Raw genomic sequence first — 14,460 nt, 5'->3', positions numbered from 1 at the left:
TTCTTCTTGCAGCACCAATAAGCTCTTGAAACTCTTCTGGATGTTTTTCATTTCTGTTACTTTGGTTTTCAAGTCCAATATTTCTGTTTTGCTCCTTTTTAAAATTCTGTCTCTTTGTAAGACTTTCCTATTGCTTACTCCTTGTTTTTCTGATAGAATTTAGTTCTTTCTCTGAAGTTTCCTTCATCTATGTAAGCAGTTTTAAGATCATTATCTTAAAGGATTTATTTGATATGTCTACATTCCTTTCTTCTCAATTGTTCTCAATTTTTATCTTCTTCCTTTGGATTAACCATCATTTCCTGTTTCTTTGACTTGTACTCTTTTGCTGCACACTGTATATTTTAATATTTTTAAAATGCAATGCTGTGATTCCTCCCCTGAGATGTCTGTTTCTTGGTTTTGTAACAAGCTACTAATAAAACAGATTTTCTTGAGCTTCATCCCTACTGTCAAGAAGGTCTGCCCAAGGCAAATGCAATGTGCAGGATTTTCCCTGTCTCTCTGGGCTTTTGCTTATTTGTTGTTTTGGAGCTCCTTTGTTTAGAGGAGTTTTGATGTCCTCTGTCTTCCTAAGCAAAAGGCCTCCCTCTCCCATTTGTTTAGAGCCAGCAGGCCTTTTTCTCCACTTGTCTCTATAGTTTTTAAGTTCCTTTCATTGTATCAAGCTGCTCTTGCTTGGAGGGCAAATTCTGGGAGAAGGTGCATGCAGGAGAGTACTTTCCCAAGACAGTCATTCCCAGCCAAAACAGAACCAGGGCTCAAATAGTGGGCACAGACTGGATAAAAAGTGACCTCAGGAGGAGACTAGGAGGGAGACAAGAGACACTAAATGATTACCCAAAGCTGAGCTTTCTTGGCCTGGCCAGCAAATAATGCCCCTTAGCCAACTGCCCCCCATGTGACACAGAAGTTTCAAAGAGAGAAAAAGTTTATTGCCAAGGACAAAGGCAAGATCAGAAGGCCTGTGGGTCATAAATCTTTCTCCCCAAAATGGAGAAACTGCCAGTGTTTTACAGCATTCAAATAAAGGCAGGCAGGCTGAGAGTAATGAGAGATGAGGGAGTTAGTGATAGTCCAATTACTGAACATGTGCTGACTGAGTACATGCTAGTTTATTGAAGTTTAAGGTTTAGATTTCTGCATGTCAAGCCACCTCTGATTAGAACTGCCTTTGTTTAGAAAGATAACCTAGGAATTTGGGTTTGTCGGTTCTGGGATGGCTCACATTAATCAAGGAGGGGCAAAGTGCAGAGGCACAGAATTTCAGGATTGCAAAACAAGATAAGGGGTAGAGGCAGGGTCAGTAATGAGTTCTGTCTTTACTGGTTACTGTTCGGTTACTGGGTAAAGATTATGCAGTTTCAGAATGTAGATTGGAATTATATGAACAAAGCATCTGGGTTTACAGTTCAGTGATTTACAACAGTTAGAGATATCAGCTTCTGGCTATTTCAAAAGGCTATCATACATAAAGACTTTAATTCAGTAAAATATCCCAGTTACTGGAATTTTCTTTTTGCTATTTGCTATGTTTCAGAAGGTTAGCAATTGCCTAACATACAATTCAGAGGACTAAATCGTATCTGTTAATTTGTCAGTTACAATAACTAGCTTGTTCAGACCTCCCTGAACTTTGTTTGACCATTATCTCTAACGTCTCTTCAAATATGTAAATATTACTTTACTTCTACAGAGAGGAGAGACTGGTTAGTATTTGGACAGAGTCCCAAATGAAGGCTTAGAATAAACCTGGGAGGAAATTCAGAAAAGGCACAATATGCTGCCTTTAATATGCAAAGCACAGTGCCTTGCCCATAGTAATAAACTACAAGTGTTAGCTAGGTGGGGTTTTTTGGTTTTTGTTGTTTTGCTTTATTGTATTTTTTTCAGGTAGTTTATTTGGATTGCTGATCCACTTCACTGACTTCCAGAAACCTCTTTATCCCCTCTTTGCATTTGCAAACTTTTTTGTAATTGGAGATTTCTTCTGTCCCACACTGACCTCTTAAAATTTGGAAGCCTTGACTACTTACATCAATACCAAGATTTGAATTGGCATTTATATTGCCATTGGATGACATTTCCAGATGCCCTGGATTTTTTTTATGGTGGGAAATGAAGGAGATTGGTTGTTCCAGGTTGATCCTCACTCCTCAAAGACCACACAGCACAAAACCCACAGGTCACGTCCCCACCACTCAGTGCTCAGGTCTCCTGGATGTCTTCCATTGCAGCGGCTTGCTCGGTCGGTAGAGGTGGGGTCTGGCTGCGGATGAGGGGTCAGTCCAGCTTTGGATGAGGGGTCGGTCCCGCTTGGGACGAGGGGTCGGTCCCACTTGGGACGAGGGGTCGGTCCGGCAGCAGACGAGGGGTCGGTCTCACAGGGGTTGCGCGGTTCGGCTGACGGGGTCGCCCGGAGAAGCAGGCGATGAACTGGGGACAAGGGAGGCCAGGCCCTTGTCGGGGGCTCTCAGGACTGGAGGGCGCACGGCAGAAGAACTACCACGGAGACAAGGTAGACACGCAAGTCCAACTTTATTGAGGGAGAGGCAACAGTTTTATAGGGGCTGGGGAAGGCTGATTGGTCGAAGCCACGCCCTGCTCTGATTGGTTGCCGGTGAAAGGTCAGTGGGCGGTACTGGATGGGGGAGGGGTGGTGGTTAGGGATTGGCTGTCGCTGTTGCTGGGGGAAGGGGCAGGGTTTAGGGATTGGTGGCTGCTGTTGCTGGAGTAGAGGGCAGACTTGAGTTTCCCGCCCACGCCTGACTGTTGCTGCTGTCGCGGGAAGGGAAAAGGGCGGGCTGGATTTTTCCGCCCACACCTGGCTGTTGCTGCTGTCGGGGGAGGGGAAAAGGGCAGACTGGAATTTTCCGCCCTGCGCCTGCGCAGGGAGAAAGAAGGCACCGTGTGGCGCTATCTGGGAGGAGGGGCGGCTGCAGAAGCATGGCTGCCGAGAAGGGGAGACCCGAGGGCACTCTGCGCCCATGCCGAGCTCCCTTCAGGGGTGGCGGTGAGTCCGACCAGCCACCCTATTATGGGGGCAGCGGCTTGGCCTGCCGCGGCTGCTCCCCCACCAGGCCAGCAAACCACACTTCAGCCCGAGGGGTGACCGCATTCCATTAACTCTATTCCCAGAATATCTTTTCACAATCAGCAGAAGTTTTTGTAGGGGCTGAGTTAGGGATTGGATCAATGAAATTCCAGACCATGGCATTATGGGCACATTTTATAATCCTGGGGTGTCTGCTAGAAACTGTTCAATGAAACTGATGAATAGAGTGATTGTTTCTGCCTTTCTCTTCTCATTTTCACATCTTAGCTAATATTTAAGGCATAGCTGGAAAGATTCCTGAGGAGGGCTTCTCTGGCAATTCTTTCTGACAAATTTTGATTGTTTTGATTTCCTCAGTATTATCTTCTTCTTTGTGTGTTTTGTTTTCTTTTTAAAGTATTATTAATTAAAGAGAACGGTGAGTAGTATTTGTTCATATCTTTCGAGACAATTGTATCATAGAATAATACATTCACTCTATTATATTAACAATTGATATCCATAAGATATTTTTATGGATATCAGTTCTTTAAAAATGTCTATAAATTGATTCTTTAAATTGATTTATTGATTTAATGAATATTAATTCTTTAAAAATGTCTCTAAACATGATCATTTTTCCTGGTGAAATTATATGGACAGTCTAGTTAATGTAAACAATTTGCATTTTAAGAATTTCACACCTTGGCATATTTTTGAAGGTTTTCTCAATTTATTAAATATGTTTCAATTTTGAAATGCCAAATAAAATGTTGGCTACTCTTTTATGGTTTCTTCTACTATTTCTTCCAAGTATAAAAATCAAATATTTTATTTGTATCTTATTATTTTAAATAATTTGTATTAATTTTCTATATTACATGAGTAGCTGCCAACTAAATAAACCAACAACAATTTTTGCCTTTGTAAAGGGTGTGCATTTTCATTTATGGTATAGTAAATGTTTAAATATAATATGTTCATCTATGAGAAATTTGTAATTATGCTTATGTTTACACACAGTATCATTTATTTTAATTTTCATAATATCCTTTTTGCTTATTCGTAAAGCTACAAAAAATTAGTTTGCCAACTTATAGGAAAATAAAAACTTCACAAAATTACCAGAATAACAGTCAACGTATAAAATTATTAGGGAACAATTGGCATATGTACATTAATTACTCTACCAAAGCAAAATATTATACATCTCCCCATTTAATCAGGATTTTGAATTGTCCTAATGATTGATTTTAGTTTTTCAATATTTAAAGTTGATTATCCTGGTTAAATATATATATATATATATATATGCGTCAAGCCTGATCATCTTCAGGTAACAAAGGGGGACACTTTCTAACACATTTTTGTATTGGTTTGTTATTTTTCCTTATACAGGAGAAATAGAAGAAACAAATGGTAAGGAATATTTATTTTTTGTCTAAAATGGTACTTGAACCTTCAAAATTCAATATTATTCCATAGTTTATTTTTAAAATTATTGTAACAATGTAAAAATTCACAGTAAATGAATTTTGATGATCATAAATAACATTGAGAGACAACTAAAATGTCTTTCTTCTACTTGTAAAAAAGTAATTATAAATATTTTATTATGTATAAAGTTGTTAGGTTAAATGGAGGACAAGGTGTGTCAGCCTGTTCCCTGTGCTGTACAGTGCTCTAAGTTGTTGAATCTGCCTTATTCAGTTATGATCAGTGATTCCTTGTACATCCAGTAATCAACTGCCTATTATGTGACTGGTGCTTGAGAAACAATAGTGGAAAACATCAAGAAAATCTCCCTGACCTTATTCATGTTACTATTTTGGTAAAAATACACAACTACATTTCCCTAATAAATGCAAAATTAATAACCTACTGAGTGCTATGGAAAAGTGTATATGATGCAAGAAGACTGGTACTAGAGGCATTTTGCCTGGCTGTGAGGTCATGAACTTGCAGGTGTAGTGCTGATGTAGCTGAGATCAGTGGCAGTGAAGGGCATATCAATGAGAGCACAGCATGTGCATGACAAGGAGCAGAGCGGACACTGCACTCTGGGCTGAGCTGAGCATATGGCTTCAGGAGAGTTGACATATTGACCAGGTAATTCTGAGTCAAGGAAACCCAGTCACATCTACAAGGTAGTAGAGAAAGGCCAGGAAATGCAGTATTTCCTTGGCCATGCTAAGAATTTTTAACTTCAACCGAGAACTTTGGTAGGTCATTGAAATTGATCAGAAATGTAGTATTGTGACTAGATTTACATATTAAAATGTTGTTTTTATGGATTTGAGATTGGATTAGATGGTTACACTTAAATAAATTTCACAGAGATAAAAGCTAGGTGGAATCTGTGGGGAAGATACACTGATATGAATAAATAGTTCTAAAAATCAATTTTTGTTAAATTATTCAATATTCAAAATTTGGTCTTCAAAACTGCATATTGTGTTTATTCTTTAGTCACTGTGTAAGTACTATAGTTTGTTATCTACAGTGAAAAACAGTACTCCTGTTTAATATCTGTGGTTTATTTATTTATTTATTCATTCCTTCATGTATTCACTTTGGCTTATATCAAGACAGAAAAATAAGTTATGATTAAACTAGCTTTTAAAAGAATAGTTTCTGGAGTCTGAGAATTTGTATATAAATTCCAGATCTATTACAGTATATTTGCACCATAATTTTGAAAAGAGATTTTTCACTTCCAAGTGTATGTTTTTCTTATTTCTAAAATGGCTATCTGATAATGGTATTTATGACATAGGGTTATTCTCAGTATTAGAAAAACCACACATATAAAGTCCTACCACATATTGGAGATGCAATTAATAGAAGTAGTAGTTGCCATGGTTGTAATTATTGACTCTGGAAAAGAGATGGTTTTAAGTCAATATCTGGGACCCCATAAAATGAAAACAAATGTACTTTATCTGTATAGAATAAACTACCCCATTTAAATTATCATATAGGCAATATGTTGTCCGAGTGAATTATTCTGCTTTCACATGTTTTTAGTAGTTTTATTGATCTAAACACCTCTTGTTCTTAAATAATGATAAAATATTGGATTGTCACTAAATATAACATGACCAAAAATCACCTATTTCTATATGTAGTGATGAAATGATTTTTTGTGTGCTTTTTGTTTTTATTTTTTGTCTTTATTCATTTTTTTAATAATACATTCAAAAATATGAGATCCCCATATACTCCCACCCCCCTCACCCCACTCCTCCCCCCATAGCAATATTCTCCTCCATCATCATGAGACATTCATTGCATTTGGTGAATACATCTCTGAGCATCGCTGCACCTCATGGTCAATGGTCCACATCATAGCCCACACTCTCCCACGTTCCATCCAGTGGGCCATGGGAGGACATACAATGTCCGATAATTGTCCCTGCAGCACCACCCAGGACAACTCCAAGTCCCGAAAATGCCTCCACATCTCATCTCTTCCTCCCATTCCCCACACCCAGCAGCCACCATGGCTACTCTCTCGACACCAATGCCACATTTTCTTTGATTACTAATCACAATAGTTCATGAATAGAATATCAGTAAGTCACTATAATCCATACTCTATTCCTCCATCCTGTGGACCTTGGAATGGTTGTATCCACTCCACATCTGTAATGAGGGAGATTAGATTTCACATGGATGCTGTATGCAATTCTCCTGCTTTCAGTTGTAGGCACTCTTGGCTCCCTGGTGTGGAGGTTGACCTTCTTCAACTTCATGTCGGCTGAGTGGGGTAAGTCCAATAAAGCAGAGTGTAGGAGCTGAAGTCTCTTGAGGCTCAGGGCCTGGCTATCACATGGTCAGTCCAGAGATTCAGATCCGCTGGGTATATATTAAACCTCAGCACCAACTACAATTCTGGTAAAGTAACAGGAAAGGCTTGTGAAAAAAGATCACATCTGAGTCCAGCTCCATCACACAGGAACACAAATTCCAAAGAAGGGCCAACTGATATGACACTGAACTCCATCTGCCATGACCATAAAACCTGTAGGTCTCTGTGGCCCTCAGAAGAACCAATATCCGGGGTTGTATCTACTTACGTCTGTCTCTGGGACTCTGCTGAGGTGTGCATAAGGGCGACCCCTCTGATAACCTCCCGGCTCATTTTTGGAGATGAAATGATTTTTTGACATTAGTTGCATCCTATTTTTAGTATTAACTGCTAATTCTGGTTTATTGGCTTTTATCAGCTCAACTCTCAAAGAAATGTGGAAGTTTTAATTTGGCATATTATATTTATCTGGATAATTCCCTTTTAGGAAGATATATCCACAGATAAGCTGGTTGGTAACATGGTAATGCAGCCTTTCTCTAGAAAATAGTTATGGGCCCAATGTACACCAGTCTTAATACTATAGACATCAAGTTTTAGTAATAAATAATAGTTACCTTGTCCAGGCTCCACTCACTAGATTCACTGTAACAATAATATTTTGACCAAAGTCAATACTTTAACAAATAAACCACACCAAGGTATGCAGACAGAAACAAAAGATTACCTACCATTTATTTCTCCCAATAAATGGTGAGAAGCCTCCCTTTACTGCCTCTGAAATGACACTGGAGAATTGCCCCACTGCACAAACTGCCATCCTTAAGACATGATGCCCAAGTAGGAGAGGTGTTTTAGACTGCATCAGAGATTGGCCTCACAGCCTACTACTGGGTCCTTTGGAGACCCTGATAATTATCCATCAATATGTTGTTACAACACAGGTTGTTTCTGATGTTGCTACTGTCTCCAAAGACTGAGGAAGCTGCTCCACCAGGCCTGTGTCATTCTCTCAAATTTCCCTAAGCTGTAATTTGCTCCAAATTCTCAGGGAGACCTTCATTTAAAAAAAAATTTATAAACAAAACACAAACAAATAACATCAAGAAAAACTACTTTGGTGATTCCCATATACAGTCTTTCTCACCTAACACATCAGGCAAAAATTTTAAGGGTCTTGTCCCACGAGACAGACACAATACTATTTGCAAAATGTCCTGTGCATCATGCATGCTCAGATTCAGCTTTCCTACTTAACAAAACCTTCTCTCACAAGACAACCTATTAATCAAATCTAATGATGCTCCAAATGGGCCCATACAACAAAACCCACTCAAATTGAATTAAGCATAGACTCCAGATTAATCTAATCTGGAAAACACTGCACATGGATTTATTTACATTTTTATTAATTCTGTCTGACTCACTTTCCAAGAATTGAACTAATATTTTATGTAACATTTATGTAATTTAAAGTTTTTTTTAAAAAAAATTAAAAAAATAAGGATTCCCATATGCCCCACACATTCCCACATTAACAACATCCTTCATTAGTGTGGTCATTTCTTACAGTTGATGAACACATATTTAAGCACTGCTGCTAACCATGGACTATAGATTACATTATAGTTTACACCCTCTTCTGCACAATTTTGTAGGTTATGACAAAATATGCAATGGCCTGTATCTGTCAATGTAGTGTCATGCAGGACAACTACAGTGTCCCCAAAATGCCCCCATATTACACACACATGCACACTCTGATATATAAGTCCTCAATATACAAGACTCAGTAGAACTTTAGCTGTAACAAGCTAGGTGATGTCCCATGTAGATGTCTAGAATGAGTTGAAATTTCAGTTTTGGATCTCAAATTCCAGTAATCTGCCCCAGATGCTCACTGATATCTTACAGTAAGATAGGTGCAAAGCCTAGAGCCAAATCTTCTGAAATTTGAGAAATTAACACTTATCTTTTTTCATTTGTATTATTAGACAAAATCAATAAAGAACGTGGTAAGTTCTATATTTCTTTCCTATGCTACATTGAATTGGAAATATAGCCTGTGTTCTCTTAGAACACTTACGTCCTTCATGATTGGTTTTAGACCGAAGACCATTCCTGGGAGAAGAGGGTAAGTGAAATCAAATTCTCACAATTGATAGCAAATACACCTACAACAGTCTTTGCCCAGTAATCCAGCTAATCTTGAAGGTTTTCTTCTACTTATAGGTCTGAATAAAGTTTGAAGATTTGCAGGTAAATACAAAATGAATAATATATGATTAAGAATGATTTTTATTTGACATTTAACCTCTCTGTAATTTTATTGTAAAAAAAAATCAGGATATTGGGTACTCCAAGTGATTTATAAGACTATTTCAAATGCAAAACATAATTTGATTCTGGGTAAATGGATTTAATGAAAAATAAGATCCAAGTCACTAAATTGGAGGGATTTTGTTTTAGAAATTTCTACTTTTAAAAATATACTAGCTATGTAAAACACAGATATAATGGCATCAACTTATTGGGAAATGCAGGTGGTAGATCATTTAGAAACGTCTTCGCTGTATGTTAAATCCAGCAAAAACACAGCCACAACAATTCTCCAGGACTTTATATATCCTGCCATAACCCAATGAATGGACTGGGGGAGAGAGCAAACTGCAGGGTAAACTATTATCTGTGTAGGGCAGCAGTGCCCCAAAATGTGTTCACCGAGTGTGATGAGGGTGCCGCAATGACGAGGGAGGTTGTTGGTGTGGGAGGAGTGGGTTGGGGGTGGTGGGGGGTATACAGGAACCTCTTATATTTTTTAGTGTATCTTTTTTATGTGATGTATATATCTTCAAAAAAATACAATTTACAAAAATGATGTGGTGGGGGGTGGAGAGTGGGTTATATGGGAACCTCATATGGTTTCTTTTTTATGTTTTTTAATGTAACATTCCTTGTGATCTATTAATTTTAATTAAAAAAGAAAAGGAAAAAAAGATTCTCCAAAGCCAAAAACATAAAACAGGCATAGAATATGGTTTCTGTTTCTTACCCCATCTTCTTGCCTCCTGTTTTTTTTTTATCTCTCAGATCCTCCAAACATCATGCTAATTTGCTGTTATTTCTATCAAAATTAGAAAGAAGAAAAGCCTCTCAATCTGTTTTCTCTATGCTACTGCTAAGACATTTCTATATTCTTACAGAAAAACCTTACCAAACATTTGTGGATACTCATTTTCATAAATCTGATCTCCCTCTCTCATTTTCATTCAGAAAGGAGCCCAAATCCTGAAAACTCATGGTTCTAAACACTGCTGCACCCTCCCCACCCTTGTCCTTCTGACCACCTCTCCTTCCTCTCCACCAACCTTACTCTGCTCCCACAGAACTGGGCACTTGCTGCTTTCTGAACACTCTGGATGTGCTTCTACCTCCATGCTTGCATAGGGCATTGTTTCTCTTTGTTGTACTCTTCACTTTTTCCATGCTAAAATTCTAGGCAGAATATCCCTAAATAAAATATTGAGACAGTATTCTGTGATTTAGAATATTGTTGCAGTCATTTCAGAAGGCTGTAAGAGTGGCATATTTCCTGAATAACAGCTGCATCCCTTGAGACACATTTGAAGATTCTGATATCATCCACACCAGAATAATTATCTCATCAATCACTTTCAGATATGAAAGGATTTGCAGATATTTTCCCCAAAGTAAAAACTTCAAATTTATAGTCTAGTTGGCATCATAGATAATGGTGTATAGATGATGCTTATTTTTTATTTTTCTCTGTAGAAAAGGATCTTCATATGCTGTGTTATTTTTTATCATCCTTGTGCTAATCCTTCACCGAGATGTTGGAAGATTTTATCTTAAAAGCTAAAATTAATTCTTTCTTTTTTCTTCTACTTCCTTCTCCTTCAGAAGACATAAAACTGGATAAAGCCACTGCTCATCCTTACCTTTCTGTGTCAGCTGATGAAAAATATGTCATTACTGTTCCGGAAAAGCAAGACGTGCCTGACATTCCTGAGCGATTTGATACTCTCTTGGCTGTGCTAGGTCAGAACGGCTTCTGTGGTGGTAGTCATTATTGGGAGGTCCAAGTAGCAGGGAACAGCAGGTGGACAGTAGGACTGTGTTGGGACTCCGCTAACCGGAAAGGGCACTATAGCTCTGCTCGTCCAGAGAATGGTTTCTGGACCATTTTTCTGAAGAAGGGTGTACACCAGGCTCTTTCTACCCCCCACTATACACTTAATGTCCCAGAACCTCTCTTGACTGTGGGGATTTTCTTGAAGTATGAAGAAGGGTTGATCTTTTTCTACAATGTGACTGACTGTATCATTCTCTACATCTTCAAAAGCAACTTCACCAAGCCTATGAGGCCATATTTCTACCCTGGACATTTCAGTGAGGAAAATACTAATGGCCTCACCATCACCAAGGTGCCAGAAACAAATCCCACCAACTCTCCCTGGAGCACAGTTCAGAAGCATTCCCATGAAGGCCATTCCCGAGGTCCAAGATAACAGCTATTCCCCATCCAGGACCCTGAAAGCTATGAGGTGTGAGGATTAGCTACCCAGGAAATTGTCTCCTCTTGGTCTTGTGGGAAACTACATATATCCCTCTCATGGGATTATCATACAGCTCATCCCCACAATCCCATCTCCCCTTAATACACTTCCTTGTGTGCTTTTTGGCCTTAAGATATTTGGGGGACTTGTTAATTGTCCTGAATGGCATTGTAAAGACAAATACATGCCATTCTATATCTTGTCATAGCCTACAGTATTGGGTAGGAGGGACTGTAAACTACAATGGAAACTGTGATCCAGGCTCACTGGCAAAGCTCCAAGAAGTGTTCATCGATTGCAATGAATGTGCCACACTAATGAGGGATGTTGTTGATGTGGGAACGTGTGGGAGATGTGGGCGCCGGGCATGTGGGAATCACCTGTATTTTTTATGTAATATTTATGCAATCTAAGTATCTTTAAAATAAGAAAAAGTATATTTTGGCAAAAAAATGCAAGGTTCTCTCATCCTTCCTAGATTTGAGTTAAAGTTCCTGAAACTAGTGAATTTCTTTACTCAGCAAATCACCCTGACATGCTTTGTAAAATTTGGTACGCCATATTTTTACTGTACGTTTCTGCTTCACCAATAAATCATGGGCTCTACCAGACTAGAGACCAAATGTTGGCTATGGTTATAACCACCACTATACCAAAATATCAGTGGCTTGAACACAAGGTCATACTAAATAATATAAAACTGAGTAAGACTGAATTCTATCAAGACTCATTAAGGTCAGGGTCCGGGTCAAGTCAGGTCAGGGTCGCCGCCTCTGGGCCCAGCGGTCTCGATGCCCGGCCTGCTCGTCTGTCCGCTCTGCCGGCGCTGCTCGTCACTCACGTCGCAGACACCACCTGCTCCCCGCACCGCGGCGCAGGATGGCGGAGGAGGAGGAATTTGAAAGCCGGCAGTTCCTTTCCTTGGATTTGATTTGCCCGGGGCCCAGGCCAGCTTCCCCCATCGCCGCGCGCGGCCTGTCGGGTACGGTAGTCCAGGCCTCCTGCGCAGGCGCGGAGGCACATGGCAGGAGCGCGCACGCGAACTACGAGACCCATGACCCTCCGCGTCCCGGAGCGCCGTCGCCGTCTCCCTCTTCGCCCTCCCTTGTCGGCTTCTGGCTCTTTCTCGGCGGAGCTTAGCTGGGAGCACCCAGGAAGACTACAATTCCCGTAATGCCTTGCGGCACGGCCGTCCCAGCCCATCCGGGAAGTTCACGTTCACGAAACTTTATTGACAAAGGTTGGTACTGCCAAAGGCACGGTGCGAGAGCTCTTCAGCAAGAAATAGGTATCCAAGATTCGCGTTTTGTCTCATAAAATTTAGAGGACATTCGAAGATTTCTACATAAATAGCCATAAAGTACTTGGTAATTAAAGGGAGGAAATAGTAATTCTATGGTAGAGAAACATAGAGGTCACCGTCCTAAACAATTAGACAACGTTATCAATAATAGAACGAACTTGACATCCCGCACCTCCTGATGTGACGCACTGAGAGGGACAAAGCATCACCATCCTGTCAACGATGTATAAAAGTAATTTAAATGTGAGGGAACATGCTACAGAATTACAGTCCGTACTCTTCCAAAAATATCTTGGAATATATTAATAAATATCTTGGAATATAGTGCCCCACTGGGAAGTCCCTCTCCATATAATGGCAGATTTATTTGGTATGGTCTAAATAGTAAAAGACAGCAAATTAGTAATGTGCAATATCCTTTTCATGAATCCCTTGATTTGGATGAAAAAATAATTTTTACTAAAAATAATAGTGTTTGGAAACATTAAGGGAAATGGATCCCATCTCCATAGTGTAACATTACATCTATACATAAACAGAAGAATTTGTGGAAAGATTTTTTAGGAATAGTTCCTACTATAGAGTGGATTAGGAATAATAGAATGGTCAATATCTGCATTTAGATCAAATTCATCATTTTCAATCGTGTGTAAGAAATCCTTATGTGTTTGTCATTGGAAAATTAACCATAACCAAGAATGCTCTATTTTATAAAAGTGGGGCTTTGCATACTTGTTTGTCTGAGAACATTTTACAGAATGGAGATTTCATTACAATGGCTTAAAGGCGGCGGGGAGTATGGATCCCAGTGCAACTGAACCAAATTTGGCAATTGTCACCTGAGAGTCAACTGCTGTTCCATATGGCTCAAGAAATCCTGAAATGCTCGAAGAGATTTGTGGGACTGATAATAGCTGGCATATTAGGACTGACTGGTGTCATTGCAGCTGCTACTACAGCTACAGTGACCTTGCATGAGATGGTGCAGACTCAACAATATGTGCATGATTGGCATAAGAATGCTAGTGACTTATGGCATAGTCAAGAATATATTGATGGAGAATTAAAAGTAGAGTTTATGATTTAGAATCAGCGGTTTTATATCTTAGAGATCAAGTATATAACTTAAATCTATTTAGGGGATTTAAATGTGATTGGAATAAAAGTAACTTTTGTATTACTCCACTTGCTTATAATAATTCTATGTTTGACTGGGAAAAGATTAAAAATCATTTGATAGGTCATAAAGGTAATATGTCATTAGAAATAGAAGAATTACAGAAAATATTAGAAATGTCTCATAATCAGATTGACATAGTTGATGATAAGGATATCTTTAATGATTTGATTTCTCATTCAATAAGTTTAATCCAATAAATTTGTGGAAGTCTCAACAATTTTTATCAGCATTAGGAATAGAACTTTGTGTGTTAATCTTGTTGCTCATTGTTGCTTGCCTGGGACAAGAGGTATGCCGAAGACTGCACCATGTTGATGCGATGGGACAAGCTAATAATTTGGTACTTGCAAAAAATCTGATATAGTTTCTCATGGTCAGAGTGCTTGGCTGGTAGTCAATGATGGGTAAGACTCAGAGGAGGGCAACCTAAGACAGGCACAGCCACCCTGACTAAAAGAAAAAGGGGGAAATGTGGGAAACAAAGGCATGTTGTTTCCATAGTAGCAAGTTACTTTCTGACCACTGGGTCATGCTGTCCCTAGAGATATACATGCA

The 14,460-nt window shown here is 39.2% G+C and overlaps 1 protein-coding gene across 1 annotated transcript in view; it reads left to right on the top strand.

Moving 5' to 3' along the window:
* The window catches only part of LOC105745654 (myelin-oligodendrocyte glycoprotein-like), a 28,939-nt gene extending 15,004 nt beyond the window's left edge, over window positions 1-13,935 (top strand). Inside the window, exons 3-7 of the mRNA XM_058281080.1 lie at window positions 4,433-4,453; window positions 6,738-6,803; window positions 8,840-8,860; window positions 8,953-9,104; window positions 10,767-13,935. Coding sequence (XP_058137063.1) covers window positions 4,433-4,453; window positions 6,738-6,803; window positions 8,840-8,860; window positions 8,953-8,987 — 143 coding nt within the window. The 3' untranslated portion in view covers window positions 8,988-9,104; window positions 10,767-13,935. The remainder of the gene's footprint in view (window positions 1-4,432; window positions 4,454-6,737; window positions 6,804-8,839; window positions 8,861-8,952; window positions 9,105-10,766) is intronic.
* The last annotated feature ends 525 nt before the right edge of the window (window positions 13,936-14,460 follow it).

This window comes from Dasypus novemcinctus, chromosome 19 (genome assembly GCF_030445035.2).
Source record: "Dasypus novemcinctus isolate mDasNov1 chromosome 19, mDasNov1.1.hap2, whole genome shotgun sequence".
NCBI classification, from domain to species: Eukaryota; Metazoa; Chordata; class Mammalia; order Cingulata; family Dasypodidae; genus Dasypus; species Dasypus novemcinctus.
Note: the sequence above shows the minus strand (reverse complement) of the source record. Positions and strands in the feature narration are given on the sequence as shown.